A 27,698-nucleotide genomic window follows, 5' to 3' on the forward strand; every position below is an offset into this window, starting at 1 on the left:
CGCGCCATTGGCTGCGGGCAGCGGCGCCGCGCAGTAAGAGCCAAGCGGATTGGCCGAGGCGCCGCCGCGCCGCTTTCGGTTCCGTACGGGCGCTACGGAGGCTGAGGAGGGTCAGGCCGCGCAGGGCGCTCCTGTGGCTCCGCCACTCTCAAATCCTGAGGTAAAAAGCGACAGAAAAAAAGTCCCGGGCGGCCTTGGAGCCACCTGGGGCTGGAATCTGAGGAAAAGCCGCTCGAGAGAGGGCTCGGAGCGAGGAAGAGGACACTGCACCGGGCCGCCGCCTCTTCCCGCCTCAGGAGCCCCGGCAGCGCCTGGGAGAGCTCCCGGCCCTGCCTGAGGGGCGGGCCCGAAGGGCGGCCTCAATTCGTGAGGGGAAAAATATCGGTTTTTGGAGTTAATTGAGTTAATTTACCCCCCAGACCTCCTTCTGTAATACATCTACCAAAAAAAAACCAAAAAAACCCCAACAAAAAATATCATAAAAAGATAAAACCAAGCTACAACGCGCCTCCGCCACAAACCAGCCCCTCAAGCCCCCCCAAACCTAACAAAAAAACCTCCAAAACCAACCAACCAAAAAAAACTAACAAAAAAAAAAAAAAAACCACAAAAAAACCAAACAAAACTCCACAAAAATAAACAAACGACCCCCCCCCAAAAAAAAAAAAAAAAAAAAAAAAAAAAAAACCAGCCAGGACCACCAAAATAATCTGCAATGTGCAAGAAGAAGGTTAGAACACAGATACTGCTTATCACAAACTTCAAATGCTATTACATGCCCAGAGTACATCAGAATGTCTCTCAGGACACAGGTTTGTTACTTTATTAATTATTCCTCGGTGCAATGCAGAATAGATTAGTAATTAGTGTTAGTCATGTCACTAAGGTGAGTGAACAATAATGTGGTTGTGGAGATCTGATCACATTAACAGTGAGATAATTTATATTCGTTTAATCCCACTTGTATCTGTCACACATCACCTTAAACTCATCTGCCATCTCAATTAACAATTTAAATTTGGCAAGTAATTAACAAAGAGACTTAATAATTTACTACTATTTTATTTCTCAAGCTATTTTGATGTTGCTTGCTTACTTAATTGGAGTTTTCTGTCCAAGCTGCTTTTATGGGAAACAGATTTGCTGGGAGAACAGTCCAAGCAATAATTTTTCTTTTGTGCCAGCATGTTTCTTATCTTTTTGGCAAGACACAAAACAGAGAAGTAAAATGATCAGAAACTTGAGATTTGGCCTGGGCAAAAGGGCTGCTAACTTTATCCAGATTTACAATTTATTGGTATGGTTTTATTTGATACAAGAATATATTAGGTGGCAAACAGAAATGTTCCCCATATTCTCTTGAATTCACATTCACTTTGCTGCTGACAAACAGAGAATTGTTTGGAATGGTTTTTATGTAATTATTATAATTGCTATTCGTGCACTCACCAAGGTGATAAGTGAATATTTCATTGCTGTCATGGACTCACAAACTATGGCCATTAAATTTTCTCTGTTTTTTTGAAATTTCGCTGTTGGAAATTCAAACAAAAACCCCAGAACAAGCAATAAAAGAAAAAAAAAATTAAAGCTTCCAGGAGAAGAGCAGTGGTTTTTGAGCCTTTTCTAGCATCTATATGAAATAAACCCTGTGACATTATTCCAGGTTTTTATGCTGTATGGGCTCTACTGATATTTATCCTGTGGTTGTTAATAAGAGTAGGGGATTTATTTAGGAGCACCTTCCTTTTGGCCACTTTGTGCCCCAGCCTCTCCTGCTCACTGAGTGTGCTGGTGCAGCAGAGAGCTCTGCATTAAACTTTTCCAAGTTCCTTGAGGGAATTAGTTATCATCCACTCCTGCACTAGATGGCTTCTCATGGCTGTTTTTCTCCTGGGCTCAAGTTTATATGCTAAACAAGATTAAATTGAGCCCCTCACATAATTTTGGCATAAAGCTCTACACACTTTGATATAATTTTATTTTAAAGTGGAACCCATTGTACAGACCCAGCTCTAGAAAAGCAGCTCAATATAGAATTTAAATTAAAAACAAACCCAACAAATAAACAGCCTGACAATGTTTCCCCCTTTTTTCCACCAGTGCCAATGCTGATAAGGAATTGTACCTGCTCTTCCAGGAAAGATTCCCAGTAGTGTTCCAGCCATTCCACCATGCCCAGGTGGGGTGTCCCATTCTGGCTTTATTGCAAACTGTGAAGAGGAATGATGGCATCATTACATAGTCCTGGGAGCCCTGGGATGCTGCACCTGAGCATGTAACTTCTTTGGAACTGAGAAACTTGTTTTAGCAGGATACAGGTCTCTCATCCAAACTTTCTGAAGAAGCCTCAGGAGAATCCATTTAAATTGCATGACTTTAAACCACTTTATTTTCTACTTCACTTGGTTTCCTCTCCTTATTCTTGTCATGTTTGCTTCTACTTTAATTTAATTTCTTGCTGTCTCTCTTGTGATGGCTTTCAGGTGTTACTACATTTGCTTAGCTGGTATAACTGGAGTGTGTTCCTCAGAAAACTCATGTGGGTGAACTTTGCAATCACAATATTTGTGGCAGCTGGGTGTAATCTTTGATTTGAGTGAAATAAAAAGGGGAGTTGATTGCATTAAATAAATTGCCCATCTGCCCCTGGACCTTGTTGGTATCTCATTCTATTTTAGGGTAGCACTACCTTTTCTCTTTCTTTCTTCTCCCAGGTTTTTGAGGGCTCTGTGCTGTGCTGCTCCCTGAGCAGGAGGTGTGAAATGCAGCATTCCCTGTGCCCTGGAATGGAAGGTGGATTCAAACAGAAGGTGTATGAGAGCAAACTGAAGTCTGTGCTCATCCTAAGCCATCCTGTCCTGCCAAGTAAGTCAGTTTTCTACAACTATTTCTCTTATAGGACTGCTTGAACAAATGAGAAAGAGTTGAAGATGCAAATCCCCTTTCCCAAACCAGTGCTGTGGTTTCTAAAGTGAGCTGGCTTTGTTGAGTTTTTTTAAATTTTATTTTTGCACTCTGTAAGGAGCAGGTAAGGCAGAGGATTGAGTAATTGTCAGAGCAAACTTTTATTTTCTAGAAGATTTTATTTGGATATGTCAGTAGTCAAAGTACATGTGTACATGAAACTTGTGTGTCATGCCTACAGTGTAATAGACACGTGAAGTGTTATTTTTTTTTTCTTTTGAGGGGCAGACTTTAAAACAATTTGAGTCCTGGTTTTCATTGCTGCTGATGTATGGGATGTAATGTGTCTCCACAGGCCAGCACTTAGGCGTTCCACATGAGGGAAAAACCCAGACCTGGGCAATTGGAACTTGTGGCAGGTTAAAAACAGGCTCAGCAGCTGCAAAGGGTGGGAGCAGCCTCTAAAGCTGAGGGGCTGTAGTGGGAAATCCTGTATTCAGGGGCAGGGGACTGGACTCAAACCTGTTATTGAGCTGGCAAAGGCAGTTCTGCAGGGTAGTGGGCAGTGATTCTATATTCTGAGAGAAACCCCTCTGTAATACTTGGAAACAGAGACTGCCATTCTTCTTTCCAGGAGTTTTCAATGTCCTTGGCCAGGTACTAAATTAAAGCTGCACTGGTTTCTGGGAGCTGTGGATTTGGGTTCTTTGGCACTTAAAGCCACCTGAACTCACTTGCTCAGTCTGGATTGTGCTGAAATAATTATGTGTGTGTGCTGCAAAGTGGGATCAATGTGTATTTCCATCTAATGAAAGGGAAACTCTTCCCTCTAACAAACTGCAGTTTTAAAGTTTGTGTTTTATACTCTTTACTGAGCTGCTTTCTCTTTCACCAGCTCCCCAGGAACATTCCAGGTCAGTGGGACAGGTACCATGTGGAGGTTCTGCTTGTATATATTTACTTACTGAATACATAGAGCTGTTTGTTGTAGCAGGTGAGATTCTGTAAATGTTTCTTGTATTTGCAGCGTGTCTTTGAAGTGAAAGTGCTTTATTTGAAGTGGTTAATGTACTCTGGCAGTGGGTGTTGAGCTGGGGGCTGCTCCTGGCATTAAACACAGGGAAGAAATGAGTATCTGGGCTTGGAACACTGGCTTCACCAGAGAATCAGAGGGATGAGCAACCACAGTGAGACTTAATTTTTTTCCCAGCCAGTTCACTGATTAACAGCAGCTCCAAGGCAGTATGAAAACATCTTATTTTAATTCCCGAGTCTAGCCCTTTTCTCGGGGGTCTTCACCATGCCGCGGCTTTTCTGTAGTAGAGAAATTGAGAATACCGTGCCCGTGGTGGCAGGAAGCTCTCTGGGCAGAGTAAAACCCTGGAACGCGCGGTTTGGTGTGTCTTTACTGAAAAGGACATTTGCCGTGCGGTGGCACTGGTGAGCTGAGCACGGGCTGTGCTGGTCCAGGCTCTGTCCCCGCCGCTTCCTGCCGGTGCCTGCAGGGCGCAGCTTCTGCCCACGCAACTCCTCCGTGGCTAGCTCGGAAACTTCCAAGGATACCCTGAATATTTATGGGATAATAGGAAACAGCAGCTTGGTTTTCATTTCAGGCTTTAGTTTGCATGGGTGAGTGATTGGCAGAGAAAGTATTTTTTGAGGCAAAGAGATAATGTACAGATATAGTAAATTTTGCAGAATTTACTATGGACAGTGCTCTTCCCTTTTTGTGTGCAGTGGGAGTGGAGGGGCCAGAAAATCATGGATTACAGAGGAGCACCTAGAGGTTCAACTCTTAAGCTTTTCCAGGCATTTCTGTGAACTCTGACCACTCAATGCTGTGCCTTTAACAAAGAAGGTGAGCAAAGCTAAGTGCAAGGGACTCTGCATGTGTGGGCTGATGTTTAAATTTGTTTTCTGAACTGAATTAGCACCACTTCTAACACTACAAATGACTTTGACCTGTAGTGTAAAAAATATAAGTGAACATCATGTGTGTGAGCTTCCTGATCTGTGTGCTTGCTCTCTGTCAAGTTAGGTTTTGGGTGCCCAAGTTAAAATGATTTGTAGTCTAGAAAACACTCCAAAAATCTCATCTGAGGGCTGAGCACTGCTCAGCGTTCCTCTGTGTCACCCTGAGAGGCTGTGAAGAGCCAAAGCTCTAATTTTAAGTGTTTATGATGGGAACTATGGTACATACCAAGGAATACAAGAAGGTCTGAGATGACTCAAGGCCTTGAATTCCTTGAGTGATTGAAGGGCAAAGCATGATTGATCTGTGGTGTGGTGGGTGATGGCACAAAATCAGTCCAAAAAGGTGAATTTGGAGCTCTTTAAATCCCAAGTTGAAATGCTGCTCCTAATTGCTTACCTGTGGATGTGACATTTTAAAATAGCTGTTTAGTGGTTACTTGGGCTATTTTAAAACTGAGTGTGTTAATTTTAAGAGGCATTTCCAAGCAAGATAAGCAAAAGCAAGACAGTGATTCATAGAGCCTCTCTAACAAAGAACAAGGCTCTGGGAGCTCCAAGCTGCTGCAGGTGCCAAGCAGAGAGGTCCAGGTAATGGAGAAAGACAGGAGAGGTTTGCTTGACCACAACTTGCCCATCATTAAAGCATCTGGGCCACTGAATCCTTTTTATCTTTGCTCTCTGAGAAACTCCAGGAAAAAGCCTTGGAAGGCTTGTTCAGAGTTGGATGTTGATGAGGCCTGGACTTGCAGCAGTGCTGAGTGTGGTGGACAGAACACTTGAAATAAAGCAGCAGCCTTGCAGCTCAGAGTCCTGTGGATCATGGCTGGTTCCCCTTTGGCATGGTGCTTTGCATTTTTCTCCTCAATTTCCAAGCAAAACTATAAATAGGAGTTGGGAACTGTGTGGATGTGGTGATTGATGTGGGTTTTTTTTTTCTGTTCTCACCCTCTTGCCTTGTAAAGGAGGTTTAAGCTTAAATTAAAAGCCAATGATGGAGCAGCTTGTCACCCCATGCCATGTTCTTGACCCATTTCCAGTGTTTTTTTGCTGTGACAAATGCCACTGGTTTCACCAGGGCTGGGTCAAGCCCTTTGTATGGAGACTTTAAATTTTACCATGAATGCAAGTAGTTATTTCTTCAAAATGACTCCTTGGAATCTCTAAATGCTTACATTATTCTTTTTTTTCCTTGGGAAAATATCTATATTATTTTTGGGGGAACTATAGGCCTTGATATAGGTCCTCTTGATGAGAGGTGATATATAAAATGAAGGAAAAAAACAACAATTTAAAGTTTAAGGCTGATAAAAATATGATTTATAGTCAGGACCCAGTTATAAATCCCATCACCACTTACTATAGCTATGCTTAGACATTGCTACCTTGTTGAAAGAAAAGCTAGTAAAGAATTCAGAGTGTGGTGTTTAATTCATATAGTTACCTGCACAAGTTTCAACTGGCTTGAAAAATGCCAGTGGTAGTAAAACTAGGAGAAGAGTGGTAATTGTTTATATTAATAGGGGTATCTGCCTTTTAAAACTAAAGTCAGCCCTGTTTTGAGGTCTGAAATTTGCAGAACATGTAAAATTTTTATAGGGTAGTAGCAGCTGCTCCCAGTAACAGGTATTTGCTCCACAGCTGGTAACAGTTCAGTGATGCAGCTGCAGCCTTTGATTTACTTTATTGTGTCATAACTTCATACTGTGTGCTTGGCCTTGATCTTATTTCAGGTGTTCTCTTCAGAGCATGCCAAACCTGATTTTTGTACATTTTTCAGGTGCAAAGAGCATCTGAAAGAAATCAGGAGTTTCTCAGTGGTACACCCTGACTTTTAGCTGTGCCACTGGAATGATCTTTATCAACAACTCCCAGCATATTATTCCCAGTACAGGTGGAACTCTTTCTGGCTTCAGATGTTCCAACATAGTTATGAAAAAAACCAAACCTTTGAATAAATTATTTTTTAAAATTGTTACTGGTGTTTTCAGGATATTAAAACTGATTGTGTGAACAGGCAAATAGAAACACAAAGCCAGGGCACCAATATCCAGGGTATCATTAACTGTGGGCTCTTTGCTGAATCTTCTCTCAGTGACTTTTTTGCTTTAGGATTGTACCTATTTTCCAATTTTAAGCAAATGTTGAGTAGTTCCTACTTGTGAAATCTTCAAGCAGATGTAATTCTGCCCCTGCCATGAGCAACAAAAATCTCTCATCTCTAAATCTTATATTTTTTTCTTGACCCTGATACTTCTGAGAGCAATGGCACATGGCTGGACTTGCACAGCAATTTCTACTAAAACAGAGGTACAGTACAAGATGCTCATGGGCACCAGCAAATTCACAACCTCTAAGGAGGCTGTGCAAAAAAAACCAAAAAGGCAATGCCAAGAAAATCCTCTCTTCACTTGCCATGCCACAAAATTTTGAGGCCAGGGCTGGTTTTTTTAACCCTGGGAAGAATTTGAAGCCTCTGAGGTTTGTGAGCCTCTGGTCCTGAGTGGCTGAGCTGGAATCAAACCCAATTTCTTGGCTGACTCTGCAAGGTTTGGGGTTTGTTGGCTTCTGCATTGGGATCCCTGGCCAGGGCTGGCCCTGAGCACCAGTGGCCCTGGTTACATGAAAGAGAGAATCTGCTTTTGAGGATTGCAGTAAAATACTGCTGAGGGTGCCTTTGTGGGAATCTGGGGTCTGTTCAGCACCTGCCTGTAACTAGGTGGGAGTTTAATTAATTAAAGCTTCTTAAAGTGGCTTTTCCTTCTGTATCCTGCCCATGACACCTCCTAGGCTGATCCCTGGAGCTTGGCATGGCCATGCTGCAATCCCTGAATTCCTGGGGGAAGCCTGTCTGTGTCCCCTGGCAGAAGGAGAGTGGGATACCCTGAGTGTGCCAGCCTGGGACAGAGTGGCCTTAACACAGGGCAAATGTCAGAGCAAAGCTTGCACAGATTTATTCTCATTCAACTCTTGGCTGCAAATCTCGAGCACAAATGTCTCAGGGAAGGTAAATGAAGGATTAGTGCACACTCATATCATAACTGTGCCTCCAAATGGAGTTAATTATGGATGTGCTTCCTCAGCCCTCCTGCTCCCCACAGGTTTCCCTTGACTAAATGAATTGTGAATCCTGTTCCTGTTGTCCGAGTTAAGTGGAGTGAAACCTGCCCTGAGTAATACTGGGGGGAAGTTTCAGTTGTAATTTTTTTATGATGAGCTTTGCCATTTAACATCATTAAACTCAGTTATCACAATTAAGTTTGCTCTAGGGTTTTTTTTCTTGGTGCTTTTGCTGGATGTTTTATTTAGTTGAATTACTTCAGTTCCTGAACATACAGAGTTTTAACGTTCCTGGTTTTGTCAACCTTCTAAAAAAAATTCAGCTTAAAAAAAAATTTATTTGAGAGCTTCCCAAATCAGAGAAACAGCACTCTTGATTTCATCATGAAGAGTCTGGAGTTGTTAGTGATTAATCTAATGAGCTGTGTAATTATGGCACAGATTGAGGTGCAGGGGTTTTGCAAGCCATTCTTCCCCAGTTGCTGTAAAGCCAGTGCTTTCTGCCCTGCTGTTCCAGAGACTCTTTCCATGCAGGAGTTGATTACATTTGCAAAATTTTCTTGTAAAATCTTTCCCTTGTAAATATATTCTTTCCACACATCCAATGCTGATTCAGTTAGAAATGGCTTTGCATTTAGAGGAAACTTTTTCCCTTGTTCCAGGTAGAGCCTTTCTCACAGGTCCCAGGCTGGATCTGGTAGGCAAAATCTTGATTCATCATGATTCCTGGTCTCCAACCCTTGTTGTCTCTGGATCATGGCAAACAGATGGTGTTCAAGTTTTATTTGAATATCTGACTGCATTGGAAATGAGGCAAAATGAATTCAGCCATCACTAATAGTAACAATGCCAAACACTCAGGAAGTTTCTTTCCTCTCCTGCTTTTCCATGGTCTTCTTTATAACTGTTACACAACTGTTTCATCTGAATGGTTGAACCAATGGTTTTGGAAGTGCAGCTGCAAAATTTTCTGGTGTTTTGTGAGCTGAATCAGGTGGTTCTTGTGCACACAACTGTCCCTTTAGGTCTGTGCATCCAGAAATTTGGTTTAATGCTGGATTAAATCTCCATAAAGTAGAGTTGCTGTTCTAGCAAGATAAATGCAGTGTTTTAATTGCATTTATAAATTGAGCCCAACTAGTTGTGTATTAGTAACTGTTTTCCTCACAGCAACAACCACAGGCATTGAGCTTTGTTTGATCTAATTTTTGGAGAAATTGTTTAGCAATCACTGCTAATAGCTGGCTGATACTTGCATAGCATCCAAGTTCAACTGTACATTTGCCTTTCACAGGGCAGACTTGCAAACACGATCTGGCACCCAAACAGGCCTGTGCTAGACTAAAATTATTCATGTGCAGTTGGATAAGTAAACAAATAAGGAATTTGGAGACTTCAAGATTATCGAATATTTGTAATTTGGTATCTGCCTTTTTTAACTTGGAACCACTCAGAATGGCCTTGAAACCAAGCTTTTAGGCTTCAAACAGCATTTATTTGTTTCTAGGGCTGGTATTTGGGATTAATTAATGGATTTCATGAGCTCAGAATAGTTTTAAGAGGGGGAAACTCTTCCCCAGCATGATGGATATATCCAAGCTAACACATCCTGCACACTTTTCTGGCAGGTTGGTGCCCCTGAAATGTTGATCTCTATGGCACTGATGGCTCTGTCCTGCTCCTCAGCAAAATACCATTCCCTTGCTGACTAAAAATCCCAGAAAAGGTGTGTGAGCCCTTAAATGGGAGCAAGTGCCTTTGCAAGGGTGACGTGAGGTGAAAAGGAGAAGTGGCAGCGCAGGGGCTGGGCCTTCTCCTGAGCTGCAGAGCATAGCAAATGCTCCAAATATCAGATGTGTAAGTTGAAATTGCCTGGAGGCAGCTTAATCTTATAGGGGAGGAATTGGCATGGTGCATAAACCAAGCAGAAATGGGCCTTGGCAGCTGTGGAGCACAAGCTGTTCTGAACACTTTATCGCTCGTGGGGCTCACGCTCCCTGCACTGCTGACCTGGGCAACGTCTCCTGGTTTGATCTTGGCCTGATATCCCCCTCAACCAGGCCATCCTCTGCTCCATCCCAGCCTGAGCCAGCTTTCCAGGGAATTCCTCCCTGCTGCCAGGGATTTGCAGTGCTGGGGAGCTCTGCAAAACCACCTCGGGATGGTGCAGGAGGTGGCTGAAACAGCCTGAGAGCTGCAGAAGGGAAGAAAAGTGCCATGGGAATAATACTTTCCCAAATCACATTCCCTGTGTTTTTGGGGATGGGGTGGGCAGCACCTCTGTGCTCAAATCCACTTGGTCAGTTTGGTGACTCATCTCTGCTCTGCAATTGCTCCGTGCTGGGACAGTGTGGAGAGGTTATTGGGGCAGAATTAAAAGCTTCTCTGTTGTTCTTCTGCATGGTTTTTTTGGCACTGGGCAAACCTGTAGCTCTTGCAAAATGTTCAGCATCCCTGAGCTTAAACACTATGGTAACATCAGACCTCACTGGATTTTGGCTTGAGGCTTGCATCCGGAAGTATTAAAATGCTTGTGTTAGACAGGAATGTTACCCTCGATATAAATTTCCATATAAAAACCTCAACTTGTCATTTCTCCATATATTCCCCCTGTTTGTCTCACCCTGATTTCTTTTTATTGCAGTTTCTGCTTGGCAAACACTGCTATGGTCCTAGCTGCATGAGGGAGCTCCTGCAGGGCAATAGAGCTTTAAAAATTAACAAAAATGAATATTTTAGGCTTCCCATGCCCTCTTTAAGGCTTGTCAGTACCTGGTGAAGGAAATGTGTGAGCAATGGGTTGAGAGTGATATAAGGGGCATCCCCCAGACTTCTCCCAGTGGCTGGGTGTGCAGAGCTGTGTGTTTTCCCTGTGGGATGGGGCACCCTGTCCCTCTGCTGGTGCTGCTGTGCTGGGTGGGATGACATTTCCACCTCTGAAGCCTCCTGAGCTCTGCACTGGAGAAGGATTGTGTGGTTGTTGGCTCCAGCCTTGGTGCTGCAGGGCATGATTTCAACCATGTCTATGGAGACCAATTTTCAACATCAAAACAAACCAGAGTAAGTGGAATTTATATTACCTTTTAAAAAAGCAAGTCAACAGAGCTGAGGGCTCTGCTTCGAGGAAGCCTCTTGGGTTTGTTCAGGGAATTGCTACAGATACTTTACATCCTTTTGGAGACTCCAGGCAACATCAGGAGGCTTCTGCTGGGGACAGCTGTTGAAATACCCCAGGTTAAATAGCTGATCAGAGGGGGTTTGGGGCCTGTGGTGTGAGGCAGCACCCCCTCATCACCAAATACCTTCCACTGCTTGAAAGCACTGCCTAATTTTCAAGGCCAGGCTCATCACTCTAAATTTCTAGAAGGTATTTCCCCCACGCCCCCAAAGCACAGTATTTTAATTTTGGGTGGTGGTCAGGAGCAAGCAGACCAAAAGCCTTGATCCCAAGGGTTTGAGTGTGTGCAAATTCAGGTGATACCCGAGGTGAAGAAATATTCTGCTGTGCAGAGCTAAAAGATATCCCTGCAGCAGTGGAAGTGTTAAATTCAAATAGGAAAATGGTGTGGTAGAGGAGGATATGTTGTGGTGCTGCCCAAAGCCCATTGAAGAGGCAGAGTAAAGAAGGGCTGGGAGTGTTCCATCCTTCTCCAAAATGTGCTTGAACACTCAGTGCTCAAATTCAAAGTAATCTTGTAAATTCAGTAACAGAGGCTAAAAACCAGAATCTGGAAGTTTTCTGTATGTGTTTTGTGTTTTTTCCTGAGCTGGGTAATGCTTTTCCCAGTCTGGGGAAGAGAAACATACCAAGCTACTGAACTTCACATTTGCAACTAGCTTGGGTTAGGGATTTTGGCCTAGGTACAGGCATCAAATTCTGACAAGATGAATAGTGACTTAAGTGCTTTCTTTTGTGCCAACAAGCTGCCAGCTTAGAGAAGTATTTCCATTACCTGGGTACCTGCAGGCAGGTGGATTTGGGACTGATTGGATCCTCATTTCTTTGTGTATCATACACCTGTAGGGGTATGTGTGAGTAATCCTTCAGGAGAGCTTTATCTGCATCTGATCTTTCCTCCTCAGCATACCAGAGCAGAGGCAGAAATCTCCTGACCCCATTTAAGTTTCATGTTACTATTTTGATCCTCATGATTTGGTTTTTAGTATAAAAATCTCAGACCTTGCAGAAAGCTCTTGGTGTGCTGGTTCATGTTCCTCTGCCTACCTACCTCTGCCAGCTTGTAGAGCTCTCCTCAAACAAAACAGCCCTACTAAATATTGGGGGCAGCCTCTGGACTGACCCTGGGTTGCAAAATTGTCTGAAACCAGGTTTATTTTGAGGAGAAAAAGCAGCAAATGCAAATCTGTTTTAATCACTCCAAGGATCAATTCATGCCTGATTAGTGTGTGAACAAACAGCTTTCCTGGAAGCACCACTTTGTGCAGTGCTCTGGTTCCTGCTGCCTTCCCCCAGGCAGTGCCTTTAAACTGGGCAGAGTGAGTTTTTTTCTATCTCGAGGGTGACTTTTTTAGCAAACATTTGCTGCTGGCTGAGTTGGCTTTGATGCAGTTGTGGCCACTGCTGAGCTGGCTGTGATATTTGGGCACCAAACCTGGTGCTGGCAGCAACGATGCAAAAACCAGCTTTAAATCTCAGCCTGCTCTGGGCTTTAGCATTCCCAGCATCCTGCTGTAGGAGGGGGACAGGGCTCCAGCTCCAAGCTGTGTTTATGCTCTGGTGCATTTGCACAAGTGTGCAAAGGTTCAGCTTCATTCCCTGCTCTGATCCCCTGTTATTCCTGGTGCTGGATTAGCTCTGTGGAGTTGTGGTTTCCTCTTTGCATGGTCTGCCATAACCCTGATGCTCTCCTGGGAGGTGGTGGTCAGTCCAGAGGCCTTTGCTGTTCAAATAAAGCTGGGATCACTTCCTGCATGTGCATCCCTTTGCATTTATCCCCTTTGGTTTTATTTGGCATTTCCTGCTTGATATTCAGAGTGCTGTAAGGGCTCTGTTTTCCAGAGGATGCTCATCTTTACCTGAACAACTGGATATCATTAGCAAAATGTTCTGTTCCCCTTCTTTTATCCACTTCTTGCTCCAGGGCAGGTCCTTTGATACATTGCCTGTAAGAGCAGCTCTGGCACAGTGCTGCTGTGCCAAATCCCTCCTCCAGGCATGCAATAGAAAATGTCACTTCATTTTCTTTGCCATGGCATCACTGTTACTTGCTTGTCTCCCTAATGCGTGGCCCCATCACCTCCTGGGATGTTGCTTTTGCTGTGATTGGGAGAGTTTTGATTTGCCAGTGCAGGCATTTGCAAGCTGCTCCTTTGGCCTGCCGTGTTTATTTTCACCCCTGACCTTCCAGAGCTCAGGAACATTTCCATTTGCCTTGTTCATGTACAGCCTCAGCTTCTCAGAGAATGACTTATTGATTTTAATAATGCCTTTTACCCTGCTGTTTTGGTATGTTGGCTTCCCCTCTGCAGCCCTTGCTCCCAGCTTCCAAAATTTGTTTGTTTTCCTAGTTTCCATGCCGCCTGCAGGAATTTTGCTCTTTTGACTTCCCACTTGGGTGTTTGTTGTATATATTCTGTATAGGAAACATTCCTGTATGTTGCACAGAGATACTCCAGAAACACTCCAGTGCAAGAAGAGAATGTGACCCTCCAGAGGAGGTGGTCACAGGTTCAGATGTTTCTGGAGTGGCACTGGCTGGATTTAAGCCTTGAGGTGCCTGTGTAACTTCCATGGCTGTGGTTTCATAGTTTAACTATGTTAAACTAGTTTCATAGCATAAATATGTTGCTTTTGTCAGCTGGCAGGCTGCTCCATTTGAAAGCCTTTCCTTGTGCTTGTTCATGTGTATGGATGGGGATGGGCCATGGCTTTGCTTTGGGAGTCTTTGTGGACCTGCAGGAACTTTAGGGGGTGTCTTACAGGTTGGGGGGAGAGAAAAAAAATATTTTATTACAGCAATGCAATGAAGTGCAGCAGAGTGTGCTTGCAGGGCAGGAGCTGCTGGAGTGTTTAGCTGAGAGCTGCACCTTTTGAATTTTTATCCTGTTTGAATATATATGTACTATGTGGTTATGCAGAAATTACAAAACTATTATTAACATTCAAAAGTATTAATTATCCAGATGCATTTCTGTGAAGGGAGCAGGGATGCAGAGTGCTGATGTTGCATCTGGGATTCTGGATCAGAAAGCAGAATAATTTATCTCATGAGAAAGAATGTGATTGAGTGTGTTTGCAAAGAAAACCTGGAGCTCACCTGACTCCTGTATTTTGGTCTGTAGGAAGCACTGCTGGGTGTCTTGGTCCCTCATCCAGTATCAAGGTGATAGCTGAGATAGCAGAGAATAGGGTGTGCCTTCCTTGTGAGATTTCTGTGACATGATGTTTGCAGTTTTTTCTGCTGAGCAAATACACATGTGAGGCTTTAAAGAGTTAACTTGGAGATCACTCAAAAAAAATTACTTGTTTGATGCACATAATCAATATAAAACGGGATTTTATGTCTTTTCCCATGCAAAAATTACAAAAGCTGTTGTACTGCCCTTCAAATTTGCTTTGGCAACTCTAACCCAACCCTGTTTTATTAAACAGCTCTCTTTCCTCCTAATATATACAGAAATGTTTGCTGTATAAACATCTTAACTAGACATCTGCTTTTCCCCAGATATACAACACAGTTAACTTTTTGCCCTATTCACTGAGGCTGATCACTTTTTTCTGCTGGCCAGATGAAATGAAATGGGGTTTTGCAGCAGATGCAGCCCAGCTCAGTTTTGCATGACGCAGGTGTTCCCCCAGCTGGGAAGTGTGGAATTGTGCCATTTTGCTGAGATGATGGGGAGGTTTAGATATGTGAGGGCGTTAAAAATAATTCTCTGTGTTAACAGTGGGCTTTGTCCCTGGTGGGCTCCATATGCTCAACAGCTGACTGGGGCAGCAGCTGTTCTATATTTTATTAGGAGACTTATAAAGTTAGAAACACGGATGATCATTCAAAACACAAGCAACTCTCTGCAGCCATGGAAACGGGATTCAACAACAAACTTGCATTTGTGAGCTTTCCAAGGAAAATAATCCCACTGCACTGTGTTCAGGTGGTCCTGGAGAAGTGAATGAACTTGCATTTTTGATTTCCTTAAGTTCTGTTTACTCAGTCCCATTTTCCCCTTCTCTTTTCTCCCTGTTTTCTGTTTGTGAGAAGATACTAAACTTTGCATGTGATGCTGATTTAGATTCCTCTCCAACATTGACAGGTTTATATGAGAATGCTTCCTGGAGTGTGCTCTTGGTAATGGTCATGGCAGTGGGATAGACCAAGCAGAGCAAACACCCTGCTCTCATAGAATTTATTGGGATTTCAGTGTCCCTTATAACCCAAGTAGCTCTTCAAACTCTTGTTGCATATCTGCAGGGAGCAGGTGAAGCTCTGCAGGTTTTTTTGGTGTACAAAAGCTCTCCTTGTTCAGGCTCTGAATCATCTTCTCATTCTGACTGTGGGCTCCTTTCAGGCTCAGTCATGTACCCCACCCCTACCCAAAACAAAACCAGCCACCCCCTACCAGTTTCTGCTCAGCTCTGCTCCTGTTTTGGTTTGGAGGGGCTGCTGTTATTCCAGCTCCTGGCTCTCCTGGGAGTGCTGCCCACACCCAGTGACCCACCCTGGGCTCAGCCAGCCTGCAGAACAGTGACAAATGGCTGGATCTGCACTCCTGAGCTGTGTGACCACCTCTGACTCAGCCACTTCGGGCTCCCAGTGCTCTGCTGGACACTTGGATATTGCAAACAGACAGGGAGCAGGGTAGCAGGACAGCTGTGTGTAAATGAAATGGATTGAGCCAAGTGTCTGTGCAGGCTGAGGGTGGCTTGGGCACGTGTGTGAGGTACAACTGCTGCTCCTGCCATTTGAGAGGTGTATTAATATTTTTGTATGTAATGATCAATGTCAGGCAGAGATTTAAAAGGGCTGTTGGTGAAACTAATATAAAAACAGGTAGAATAAATCCCTGGGGCAGAGCCTGGCAGCTTGGGGACTTCAGGGATGATTTGTGGCTCCTTAATTGCTCCAGGGATCAGCCTGGTGCCCTTCAAGTCTGGGGTCTTAAGGAGGCAAAGCTACTTGAGCCTCCTCTGGGTGCCTCTCAAGAGACAGCTGCCCATTTCGAACTTAAAAGCACCAAAACTGATTTTCTTGGAGTGGGCAATGCTGAATTGCACAATTTGGAAGTTAAAAGTTGGTATAAAAGAGCAGTGTTGGGGGTGGAGGGGGGATGCCTGAGCAGCAGCACAGCCTACACTGAGAGGAAGACTTAATTGAAGGATGTGTAGGGGTGAGCAGGTGCTGTTTGCCATGGGAATTGCACGGAGGAGCAGGAGGTGGGGGCATCTTGCTCAGTGCTGGTGTGGAACGAGGAGTTGCCTTTCAGACTGAGCAGATGAATGGGGAGCAATCTCTGGGGGGAGGAAGGGGCTCCCTACAAGCCAGACCACTCTAGCAGAGACCTTTCCCCATGGCAAAGCCCAGTTAAATCCCACTGTGGAGCAGCTGGATCAGTGCTGGTGAGCCAGGGGTCTCACCCTGCTGCTGTGGGCCCCAGGCAAAGAGAACGTGACCCAGCACCAGCACGGTTTTCTGGCCTCTGCTGCAGCCACGTGCTCCCAGCCTTTTGGCAGCTGCAGTGTTTGTTTAAAGCCACAAATGACTTCCTGGAGGAATGATCATTGGATAATGGGGTCCTGCTCTGCAGTCTGCCCAAGCAGGGGGATGTGTCACCCTCAACCGCAGTGCTTGTGGCCTGCTCGAAGTTTTGCTCTGCAGTGAACTTTTGCTGTCAGTAAAACTAAATCTCAGTAGGCAGCAGGTTTGTCCTTCTACAAAGGAATTGTGTTTCCAGTCTTCCAAGAGCTCATCCTGTACAGGCTGAGATCTGGATCCCTCTGTTCAGGCTTTGCCAAATCCCACAGTATGTGACAATAACAGCAGCAGTAACAAACTACCTCAAAGAGACCAAATACAATATGGGAAGAGATCTTTATTAAAAATTTTGTACATCAGAGGATTAACTACTACGTTTTAAACATGAAATAAGATTTTACATATTACAAAAGATGTTATTAGTTTTTGAATTAGAAATAAATTTTATGAACACTGTACATGATACATCTGAGTTGTAAGAGCAAGAACAGGACCGAGTGCCTGAAAATGATATAACTTAATAAGGAAATGCACTCAATTCTTAGTGTACAACATAGTATTTCTGGAAAAATAGTATGGTAACTTCAGTCTGAAAATGCTGCATCCCTCTGAGCAGTAACTACCAACAGTGTTCTCATGGACATTTGTGCCCTGCCTGGTGGTTTCCTATTTGGAGTTTCTTTCTTTGTTGGAGATATTTTCTTCCTGTGGTCTATTTTTCTTGGAGAGAGTATAATGTTATTCCATGGTATGGTTAACACAATCTGCATACAAAACCCTGATGCAAAGGGTTTCTCACAATGCCACTTTACCTCCAACCCAAACTAGAAAAACCAACTGTGATAGCACATAAATGTCAACAGGAATTTTTATTTACTGTTACCTTTTGTTATAAAGTAGTTAAAAATAAGAAATATATTTTAGCTTATCAGATAACCATTACTTTGTGTATCATTTGTACTACATAATTTTTTTCTTTTTTGAGATTCAGTGTAGCTGCATTAGAATTTAAAATAGAAACAAAACAGAAGATCACTTTTAAATTGCATGACCTATTTGGCTAGGAAGGGTGTGTGAGGTTTTACAGGATAGTATGAACATACAGTTCTCATATAAAAGCATAGTATGTATCTAGTCCAAGGAAGGTAATAAAAAAAAAGATTTAAATCTTTATACACAAAGTGACAATGCCCATGTTATACTATGGAACACATCTACTAATTTGGAATTACAGGTGTAACGTGTGAATAAGAGATATCAACTTACTAAACAAAATCTTTTAAACAGGAGAGCGAAATCTATAAATAAAAATAGTAAGTGCTTTGTTTGCCATGACCTGCGGTGCCGGCGGGCACTAGAAGGCGTAGGGCCCCACGATGATGGTTAGCCGCAGCACCGAGCTGGTGCGGTAGTTCAGGCTGTTCACCGTCAGCATCTCCAGGTCCACGATGTGCTCCCTGGGGCCCGACAGCGACTTCACCAGCACCAGCATGGCGCTCACCGCGCTCGTTTGCTGCAACGACAGCGGCAGGGCAAAGCCCGGCTCAGCGCAGCGCAGGGCTCCAGCTGCGGTCACCGCCCAGCCCCGGCCAGGGGCCGGGACTAACCTCGCACCTGGCTGCGCCCAGAGGCATCAACCGCGCTGTGAAACCTGGTCCTGGCTGCGCTGGCTCCCCCAGAGCATGTGGGAAGTGATCTGTCCCAGGATGGCCTTTGTTTTAACCCCATCCACCCGCTTTTGAAATAGAGATTAAGGAAAACAAGAGCCCTAATGTCTCTAACAGTGGAGCAGTTTGGTCAGTGGAGGGAACCTCAACTGTGTGGCTCATACTCCAGAAGTTGTGCTGTCCTTGAAGTGCTGGGAATTTTTGCTGCTGGTGTGTGGCTGTTGCTATCCCCATCTCCTTCTGCTTCAAAGCCTTTTTCCCAGTCTGGGGTGATGCTGCTGGTTTGCCAAACATCTTTGTCTTAGAGTTGATTCTTATCATCTGGATATCTCTCCCTTTGCCTACTACAAATATTTTCTCCCTGTCATGTAAGCTGGGTGCACAGATGAATCCAATCCATCTGCTGCATCCAGGAGCAGGCTCAGCATTTAACTACAACAGTAGGAATAACTTCCAAGTAAGCTTTTGTTTACTTCCATCCCCTGGCAGAAATAAACTTGTGCTTCCTTATTTAAGGCCTGTGATTTCTTGTTGTGTGGCAAAGGAGATGGGATTTGTTACTCCAAGGGCCACACTGGGGTCTAACCCAAGTGGGGCCTGCAGTGATCTAGTTTTCATTTTAAGCAAATAGCTGTTCATATTTTGGGGCTAGTTAGGATGTTTTGATGTGTAACCTGTAATCCAGTGCTTTCCCCTGGATTTGTGGTGTCACAACAAATGATAAATGGATGAGTAGCTCCCTGTTCCCACCTTGGGTAACCATGGTGTAAATAAACATAGCTTGGGACACTTGTTGGATGTACTATCAAAAGCCCTTCATCTCCTGATTTGAGGAAAATAATTAAACATTAAAACCTCCCAATTGCTGTATTTCTGATAGAAAATTTTAAAGCTGAATCTGATTTACAGTGTGTAAAGCCACATATGAGGGAAAAAGAATTTCCTGGGAATTTGTGAATATTATAGGGGTTCAAGAAAATGAGTTTTCTTCCCCAAAAAAACCTGTTAAAAAGCAGATGTTCTAGACACTCCCATTCATGTACATCTATTTGCATGTGTCCCACTAACAGGAAATACTGCTATCCCAAGTATTTTGCACTTCCTTGGGTTTCACTATGAGAAATAAAGTTTAATTATGTCTCAACATAAAAGCACTGTAAGTTGGCCTGAGCTTAGTTTGAGGTGGGGCACAGATTTCTAGAAAGCTGGTATTGATTTCTTCTCTTGCAAAATGAGAAATGTAATTAAGGCAACTGTACAAGGAGTCTTTCCATAATTGTGTCTCGAATAGATTGATCTGAGGTGCTGGTACAGAGAGGGGAGGGCAGGGAGTTATTTCAGGTGAATCTGACATGGATGTCCCAGGATTGCTACATATTCCGGAGTTAAAAGAAACAGTTGGAGTCACAGTAGAAATGAAAAGCCTGTTGAAAACTGGAACCCAAGCACACTTAGTAAGGAAACACCAAAAAGCTGCTGAACTTTGGGGTGTTGTGGAAGCCTTGTGAGGACATTTGGGGCTGTTCCAAGGCAGGGTGGGAGTGCCCCCAGTACTCACCCTCAGGTAGAACTCCCCGTTCTCGTTGCCAGCCTTGATCCTGAAGGTGTTGATGGTATTGGGGTAGATGGTGGTGGCCTGGATCTGGAAGATGTCGGAGGGCACGGTCCTGTCGGAGCGGATGCTCATGTACTTGTACACCACCGAGTAGGGCAGCTCCCGGCAGATGGCGTTGGACACGGGGCACACGCAGCGGCTGCCACGCACGGGGGAGAGCACAGGCAAGGGCATTAAAACACAATTCTCTGGGGCACTCCACCCTGGCCCCTCTTGAGGGTGAGCCTGAAAACACAAGATGTGATTGTTTTCCCTTACTTCTCCGAGGTGAGGACGTAGGGCTCTTGACAAGGATTTCTGGGGTAACAACGGAACCCTCCGTGGTAATTCCAGCAGATTTCGTCCTCTCTGCATTCGTTGGTGGTCTCACACTCATTTATATCTGAAAAGGAAGGAGGGGCTGTGTCAAAGCAGATGGAAATGGGCTTGCTACAATGGTACTACAAAAAAACCTGCTTGTCTGTTTAAATCCATGCATCTTGTTTTCTGGGACCCTGTTATAAAGATTTTCTCTCTGCAGGAGGGGAATAAACTTGCTTCTTGGGTGTTAAGGACATCTTTCCACATCCTTGTCTTGTTTTCTGGGACCCTGCTATAAAGGCTTTCTCTCTGCAGAAGTGAAATAAACTTGCTCCTTGGGTGTTAAGAACATCTTTCCACATCCTTGTCTTGTTTTCTAGGACCCTGCTGTAAAGGCTTTCTCTCTGCAGAAAAGGAATAAACTTGCTTCTTGGGTGTTAAGCAAGACTGAATGTTTTTAGCTGACTGGAGATGCACATTAATCATATATAATGCAACTGTGGAAATGCTGTCAAGTTTATAATTAGCTAAGAATGATTTTACAGCAGAAGGTGTCCTGGAGACAGAGGAAAAAGGTCTCAAGGAAAAATTGTGATTACCTGCCTTTTGCAGCTTCTCAGTTGTTAAAACCTGGGTTTATGGTCTCAAGTGCTTCATTAATGGCTACATTTTCACTAGAACAGTTTGAGAAGAAATAGTAAAGGCTCATTTATTGTGCAAAGTAGAGCTTCTTTTGCCTGGGAGAAGAACCCTGCAGGGAGGTGGGGACTGTGAGCCTTGCACTGTATTAATGCTCCATTTGCTGTCAGTGCCAGAGCCTCACTGTCTACCCACATGGTCTCCTAACTTTCACACAGGCACAGAAAGGCTTTATCCAAATGTCATCTCTTGGAAGGCACAAACAGGTTTTGAGATGCTTAAATCAAGTATCCTGCAATGCTCAGTGTCAGCTGCTGTTCTTCAGAAGAGAAAGAAGATAATCAGGATTTTCTAAGACAAAATACTGATAAGGAAGAGTTATTTCCTCATTTTTCTGCCCCTAATCATCACATCTCTTTATTTCTAAAAATAGCCACTGTTGCATTACAGAAGCAATAGTTCTTGCACTTAATGCAATATTCTGCAATGTTCTCTAATAAGAAGCACAGACTTTTAGCACCACTGAGAAAAAAACCACAAACATGAAAATCCTGGCATTTGATGGCACTTGGCCAAAACATTTATTTTTCTACACACGAATTATCTAAGCTGCTGAAGGCTTGCATTTCTTTCCCTCTTGTTATCAGAAAAAATATATCTTGAATTTCTACTGTGACTGGATTTAGGAATCTCTCTGAAAAGAAACGTGATACAAAGCCATGTATCTGTAAAAAATGACCTGGATTTATTCAGGGATGTTTATCTCAAATTTAGAGCCACTACCTTGACATCCAAGAGAAGTTTTACCAGCAGGTTGCAAAAACTGAAATTTTGTCCTGGGAATCCAAAGGACTTGGAGTTTGAGCTCAAGGATTCAAATGAGATTAGAAGATATTTAATGAATCATCAAGTGCTTTATCAACTTATCTTCTGCTATCAGCACAGTAATCCTGTCATGCAGTACAACCATTTAGCTAGATCACCCTGAGCCCTGCCTGAGGTGGTGTAAATGATGCAGGGCTGAGCCTGCCAAGGGGAGGGCACCTACCTTGGCATGTCCTGCCTCCCACTACCTGGTATCCTTCGGGGCACACGCAGGAGAACTTCCCTGGCTCGTTGACACACTGGTACTGACAGATGTAACTCGAGGTTCTGCACTCATCAGTGTCTGCAGAGAGCAAAACTGTTATTGGCTTTGGAAATTTACCTTGCTGCAGAACTAAACAGAATAGCTAAATGCTTGAGGGGAACAAAAAAAAAAAATTACCCAAAACCTGAAATGTGCTGCTTAACACCTTGAGAATGGAAGGCTGAGCTTTGCTGGAATTTTGTTAGTAATCCTCCAAAAGAATTTTGGATTTGAGGAAGAAGAAGCTAAAGTAGACTTCAGGACAGGTTTGGGAAAATAACTCTTGAAATTGTGTGTACTTGCAGTATTCCAAAATGTGATGACTTTGAGGAAAAAGCCCACAGCTGTGAGATTAGTTAGTAAGGCAAAAATGTTGCCTTTGTACTTGTGCCCTACACTATGGAGTAACTCTCTGGGAAAGAGGTAAAGGTCTTTCTTTGCCTTCTAATAATAATCAGTGGATACCATTCTCTTGCTTTTTTTTATTCTTGTGTATCCATCAGTCCCTGTGAGGGAAGCCTGGTGTGAGACAGAGCTGAACAGTGTATGCCACCAACAGGAGGTGAATTTAAACCCATCAAGAGCAGGGCTTGGCTTGGAAAGCACAGAGCTCTGAGCTGAGCCCAGCTCTTGGGCTGGGCTCAGGGATGTCCTTGGAGGCTGCATACTTGCTGTTGCCTGTTCTGTTCAAATAGGATTAGCTTCAGCAGCTTGGCTTAGCAGGGGGAGCATCTGTAGCAGCCCTTCCAGCTCCTTGGGGAGGGCAGTGCTGCAGCAGGGACCTCTCTGGCTCCAAGGCTGGTAAAAGGATGTGGGCTCTAAGGCTGAGCTCATCGTGTGTCCAAAAGGAGATTAGGGCACCCCTGTGGAGCCCCTGGCAGAGGAAATGAAGTGTTGACTGTACAATCAGCAGGAGAAATGCTGTTTGTGTACACAGGCTGCAGAGCACCTCAAAAGCACACTTGTCTGCTCCCTTAAAATCAGGAATTGGAGGTTTTGTTTTCAGAGGAGCCTAACAACACACAGAATTGCCCTTGTTTTTGGTGTGCATTCCTTTCCAATTCATTTAATGGTCATCAGTGTTAGACCACCCACAATTCCAGGCAGTTTGTGCAATCAGGGTTCAGAAAGCTCTTTCTTCCCACTTGGGACCTGAAGTGCAGCAACCTCTGTCCTTTTTGCACTTGCTGTAGAGACACCCATTCCTACCTGTACCTGAAAGCAGTGCAGCTACTCAGCTGTGAATTAGTCCCCTTTATACCATAAAAAATAAATATCTGAAGGCTTTTGGCTACAACTCTACCCTGAGAGTGTCTTCAATTCTGTCCCTTAGTTCACAGAAAGGCTGCCAGGGACACAAAAAAAAAAAAAAAAAAAAAAAAAAAAAGTTTTTCCAAGACAAAAAAAGTCTCACCTTCACAGTTGATTCTGTCACTGCTTAGCTCAAAGCCTGGATTACACTGGCAGATGAAAGAACCCAGGATATTGTAGCACTGCTGTGCACATGGGTTGTTGGCATCACACTCGTTTATGTCTGAAAGGAAAAATCAGATATTTATCTTGTGTAGGTGGTAATTAGACTTGGTGGATTAGTCCTTAGGCTGGGCTCAGCAGAAGCTCAGTTGGCTCTATCAATGTAGAGCTGCAGTCACTGGAGCAATGTTAGATCTGTGCTTTACATTCCATGTAAAAACCAGTATTTTTCCAGGAATGAGAGTTATTCTAATGTGTGATGAATTCTCCCAAAAATGTTTAATGTGGCTATTAAACTCCACATTCCAGCCTCTTTTTTTCAGGTATGAAATGCCAAGTCTCTATAAATAATTGATATAAGGAACACATACTGATAAGGCCTCTCAGCATGCAGTGGTTAAGATTTATTTGAGCTATTTATTACTCTGAAAATTTGTTCTTTTAAATTCCATTGCAGTTATAACATGAGCCTTTGAGGCCAGTAGAGTTCTGCAGAGCTCTAAGGCCTAGACCATATTGGGGGAAGGTATTTTTCTGTGCTACATTTTCCATGCTGTTGCCCATCCCCAAGAACATTTTGAGGATGCTGGTATGAGAGGAGAAGCAATTTTTAATGGGAAGTTTATATAAGTCTAATCACCTCTGGAATCTATAGCCCTTGTTTGGCACAGATTGTTGATTAACTGCTGCTCCTGTCAGTCTGCAGATTTTAGTGTTTTCCCTTGTATTTTCCTCCTGCATGTTTTCCATTCATGTTTGTGTTTATCAGATATCTCCATGAGTGGAGCGCTGTGCTTGGGAAAAAAAATTGAGTTCATGGCTTATAAATGTCAGCAACACTGTAAATTTACAGATACACCAAAAACTGACAAAGATGAGGCCCTAAGAAAAATGAAACCAATGAAGAAGATATGAATTCTCTGCATAATGAACCTCCTGATCCTGAAAATGAATGATAATAGGGCAAAACTCATCACAAAATCTTTTTTTTCCTCTGAGTTCATTTCTGGCAGCAGTGCAAAGGATGTACATCATTCCTCCTCCAATACTACCAGGAGGAATAAATTAGGTGGCCAAAGCCCCAGTTCTGTTCATTGTCCAAGAAATATTGACCCATTTTCAATCCAGGCAGAAGTTGTGACACAAATGTAATGCTACAGCTGTCAAGTGTTGCTGTGGCAGATGTGAGACTTTGTCTTGATGCAGCAACCACTCATTTCTAAATCTTCTCCTTAAGCTTTCCTCCCCTTCACCTGGTAGAAATGTGCATGATGGGGCTGGAAAGCCAGGGAAGGGGTGTTTGAAGTGCTGAGAGAATCCACCTTCCATCTGAACCATGGAAGGGACAAAAAAGTGACTTTTGTCACGTGGTTCTGGTGTCCATGGGCAATTTTAAAAATCCCATGATTTGGTGAGAACCAAGCAATTCCTGCCTCGCTTCAGAGCTGTGCAGTGTGCCAGGGTGCTGGTGAGGTTTGGCAGTGCTTGGAAGGGATGGTGGAAGCTGGAAAACCCAGCCTCATTTTTTATATGTACACAATATAGATTTTATATACACAAATTACATCTATAAAGAACTGACCATACCCATCACTCCCTGATTTTATAGCCATTCTCTCTGTGCTTCTGCAGGCAGTTATATTTTATTATTACTCTCATAGAGTAATTATTGCTCTAATTTCTTTTTAATAAGTAATTATTTGTTATTACTGTTATCGTTCTAGAAGAGATATTATGATTTCAAACTTTACAACAGTCTAGTTTTACTGTGCACCTTCACTTAGTGTTTTATTTCTAAGGGCAACATCACAGCTGAAAGGTCACTCATAGTGACCATTGTTTCAAGGTTTTTCTAAATATCCAAATGTGCCCTAAAGGATTTGTTTACCATGTGCTGAGGCTAATTGCCCTTAGCTGCAGAGGTATGGTATTGATTCCCTTGATTCCCAGTTCTGACTTTTGTTGTGTGAACTGGGAATAATACCAGGAAAGCGTAGTAATAATAAAGCAGAAATGCAAGAATAATTAAGTGTAGGATGAAATACTGAATATAAGGCTTTAGATTGTCCTTGGAATAAAATAACAGGTGTCCAAGGGAGCTGTAAATTTTTCTCCAGCCCTCCTGTAATTCCGGGGAGCCTCTCAGTGCAGCGTGTTGAGCTTGCTGCTGCTTTGGTTTCAGTTTGCTGGTGGCAGCCGTGTGTCTGTGTGTCCCGTTGTGTGTCTGTGTGTCCCGGTGCGTGTCTGTGTGTCCGGGTGCGTGTCTGGTTGTGTGTCTGCGTGTCCCGGTGCGTGTCTGTGTGTCCGGGTGTGTGTCTGTGTGTCCGGGTGCGTGTCTGCGTGTCCCGGTGCGTGTCTGCGTGTCCCGGAGTGTGTCTGTGTGTCCGGGTGCGTGTCTGTGTGTCCCGGTGCGTGTCTGCGTGTCCCGGTGCGTGTCTGCGTGTCCCGGTGCGTGTCTGCGTGTCCGGGTGTGTGTCTGTGTGTCCGGGTGCGTGTCTGCGTGTCCGGGTGCGTGTCTGCGTGTCCGGGTGCGTGTCTGTGTGTCCCGGTGCGTGTCTGTGTGTCCCCGTGTGTGTCTGTGTGTCCCGGAGTGTGTCTGCGTGTCCCGGAGTGTGTCTATGTGTCCCGGTGCGTGTCTGTGTGTCCCGGTGCGTGTCTGCGTGTCCCGGTGCGTGTCTGCGTGTCCCGGTGTGTGTCTGTGTGTCCCGGAGCGTGTCTGTGTGTCCCGGTGTGTTTCTGTGTGTCCCGGTGCGTGTCTGCGTGTCCCGGTGCGTGTCTGCGTGTCCCGGTGCGTTTCTGCGTGTCCCGGTGCGTTTCTGCGTGTCCCGGAGCGTGTCTGTGTGTCCCGGAGTGTGTCTGTGTGTCCCGGTGCGTGTCTGTGTGTCCCGGTGCGTGTCTGTGTGTGCGGGTGCGTGTCTGTGTGTCCCGTTGTGTGTCTGCGTGTCCCGGTGTGTGTCTGTGTGTCCCGTTGTGTGTCTGTGTGTCCCGGTGCGTGTCTGCGTGTCCCGGTGCGTGTCTGCGTGTCCCGGTGTGTGTCTGCGTGTCCCGGTGTGTGTCTGTGTGTCCCGGTGCGTGTCTGTGTGTCCCGGTGCGTGTCTGTGTGTCCCGGTGCGTGTCTGCGTGTCCCAGTGTGTGTCTGTGTGTCCCGGTGTGTGTCTGTGTGTCCCGGTGTGTGTCTGCGTGTCCCGGAGGTGTCTGCGTGTCCCGGGAGCGCAGGCAGCCCTTACCCACGCAGGTGTGGTTGTTGGCCGCCAGCTGGAAGCCCGCGTTGCACTGGCAGTAGTAGGAGCCGGGGGTGTTGACGCAGCGGTGGTGGCAGTACGGGGGCAGGGTGCACTCGTCGATGTCTGCGGCACAGAAAACACCGGTGAGCTCACACGGCAGCGCCGCGCTTCCCTCCCGCCCCAGGACTGCTAATTGCGCTCGATTAAAAGCAGGAGGAGAGCTTATGTGAGCTGGGAATGCTGCTGTGGGTATTGAGAGATACGCTTTAACTTTTCCTGCCTTTGGAACTATTTTATGCTCCCTGTCTTCGCGGTGCATTCCAGCTTTATTTTATTGACTCAGTCCTGCGGTAGTGCTTAGTCTGGTTTATTTTGTGCAGGTAAAACTCGGTGTTTTGTTCAGCTTTCCCTGATCCCTCAGGATCTCCCTCAGGCGCTGACCAACACAGCCAGTGTGGCTTGGAGCTCATTTTCCCAAAAACTCGCATGCAGCACACCTGGCACGTCCTAAATCTTTTCAGCTCCATTAAGAACAGTCCAGATTTTCTGTGCAAGTCCAGGGGAATGGCAAGGCTAGAGAATGAATGGGCCTGGAAAGGAAACAGATGGTTGTGCTTCCACAGGGATCCCCAGAGCCTGCCTTGCTCCCCAGGGGTTTCCCATTGCTCCCACTGCCCTGGTGCCTGTGCTGGACAGCACTCACCTGCCTGTGCATCCCTTGTGCTGCCCTTGGCAGCCTCTCCCTGCAGGTCAGCCCTGCTCCTGAGGTGCAGCAGTCTGCCTTTCCCAGAGTCAGCATTCCTGCTGTGCATCAGAGCAGGGCTTCCACCTCAAACCTGCACCACACCATCCCCTACCCCTCTGCCTTTTAAAAGGCTTCCCTGCGTTCTGCAGGAGAGAGTGGCTCTGGTTTTGCCTGGAAAACATGTTTTGTTATCCCATCATCATCTGTGTGTGTAGTGGCTGCCTTGAGCTCGGTGAAGAAATCCACGGCAGTGC

General features: G+C 44.7%; 1 protein-coding gene across 2 annotated transcripts in view; it reads right to left on the reverse strand.

The window, feature by feature from the left end:
* Positions 1-16,969: 16,969 nt before the first annotated feature.
* EFEMP1 (EGF containing fibulin extracellular matrix protein 1) overlaps positions 16,970-27,698 on the reverse strand; it is a 46,061-nt gene continuing 35,332 nt past the window's right edge. For both annotated transcript variants that reach the window (XM_056486643.1, XM_056486644.1), the window contains exons 6-11: positions 26,703-26,822; positions 23,417-23,536; positions 21,922-22,041; positions 20,193-20,316; positions 19,878-20,073; positions 16,970-18,165 (exon numbers count right to left, since the gene is read on the reverse strand). In XM_056486643.1, the coding sequence (XP_056342618.1) occupies positions 18,007-18,165; positions 19,878-20,073; positions 20,193-20,316; positions 21,922-22,041; positions 23,417-23,536; positions 26,703-26,822 (839 nt within the window). In that variant the 3' untranslated portion in view covers positions 16,970-18,006. The remainder of the gene's footprint in view (positions 18,166-19,877; positions 20,074-20,192; positions 20,317-21,921; positions 22,042-23,416; positions 23,537-26,702; positions 26,823-27,698) is intronic.

This window comes from Oenanthe melanoleuca, chromosome 3 (assembly GCF_029582105.1).
Source record: "Oenanthe melanoleuca isolate GR-GAL-2019-014 chromosome 3, OMel1.0, whole genome shotgun sequence".
NCBI lineage: Eukaryota > Metazoa > Chordata > Aves > Passeriformes > Muscicapidae > Oenanthe > Oenanthe melanoleuca.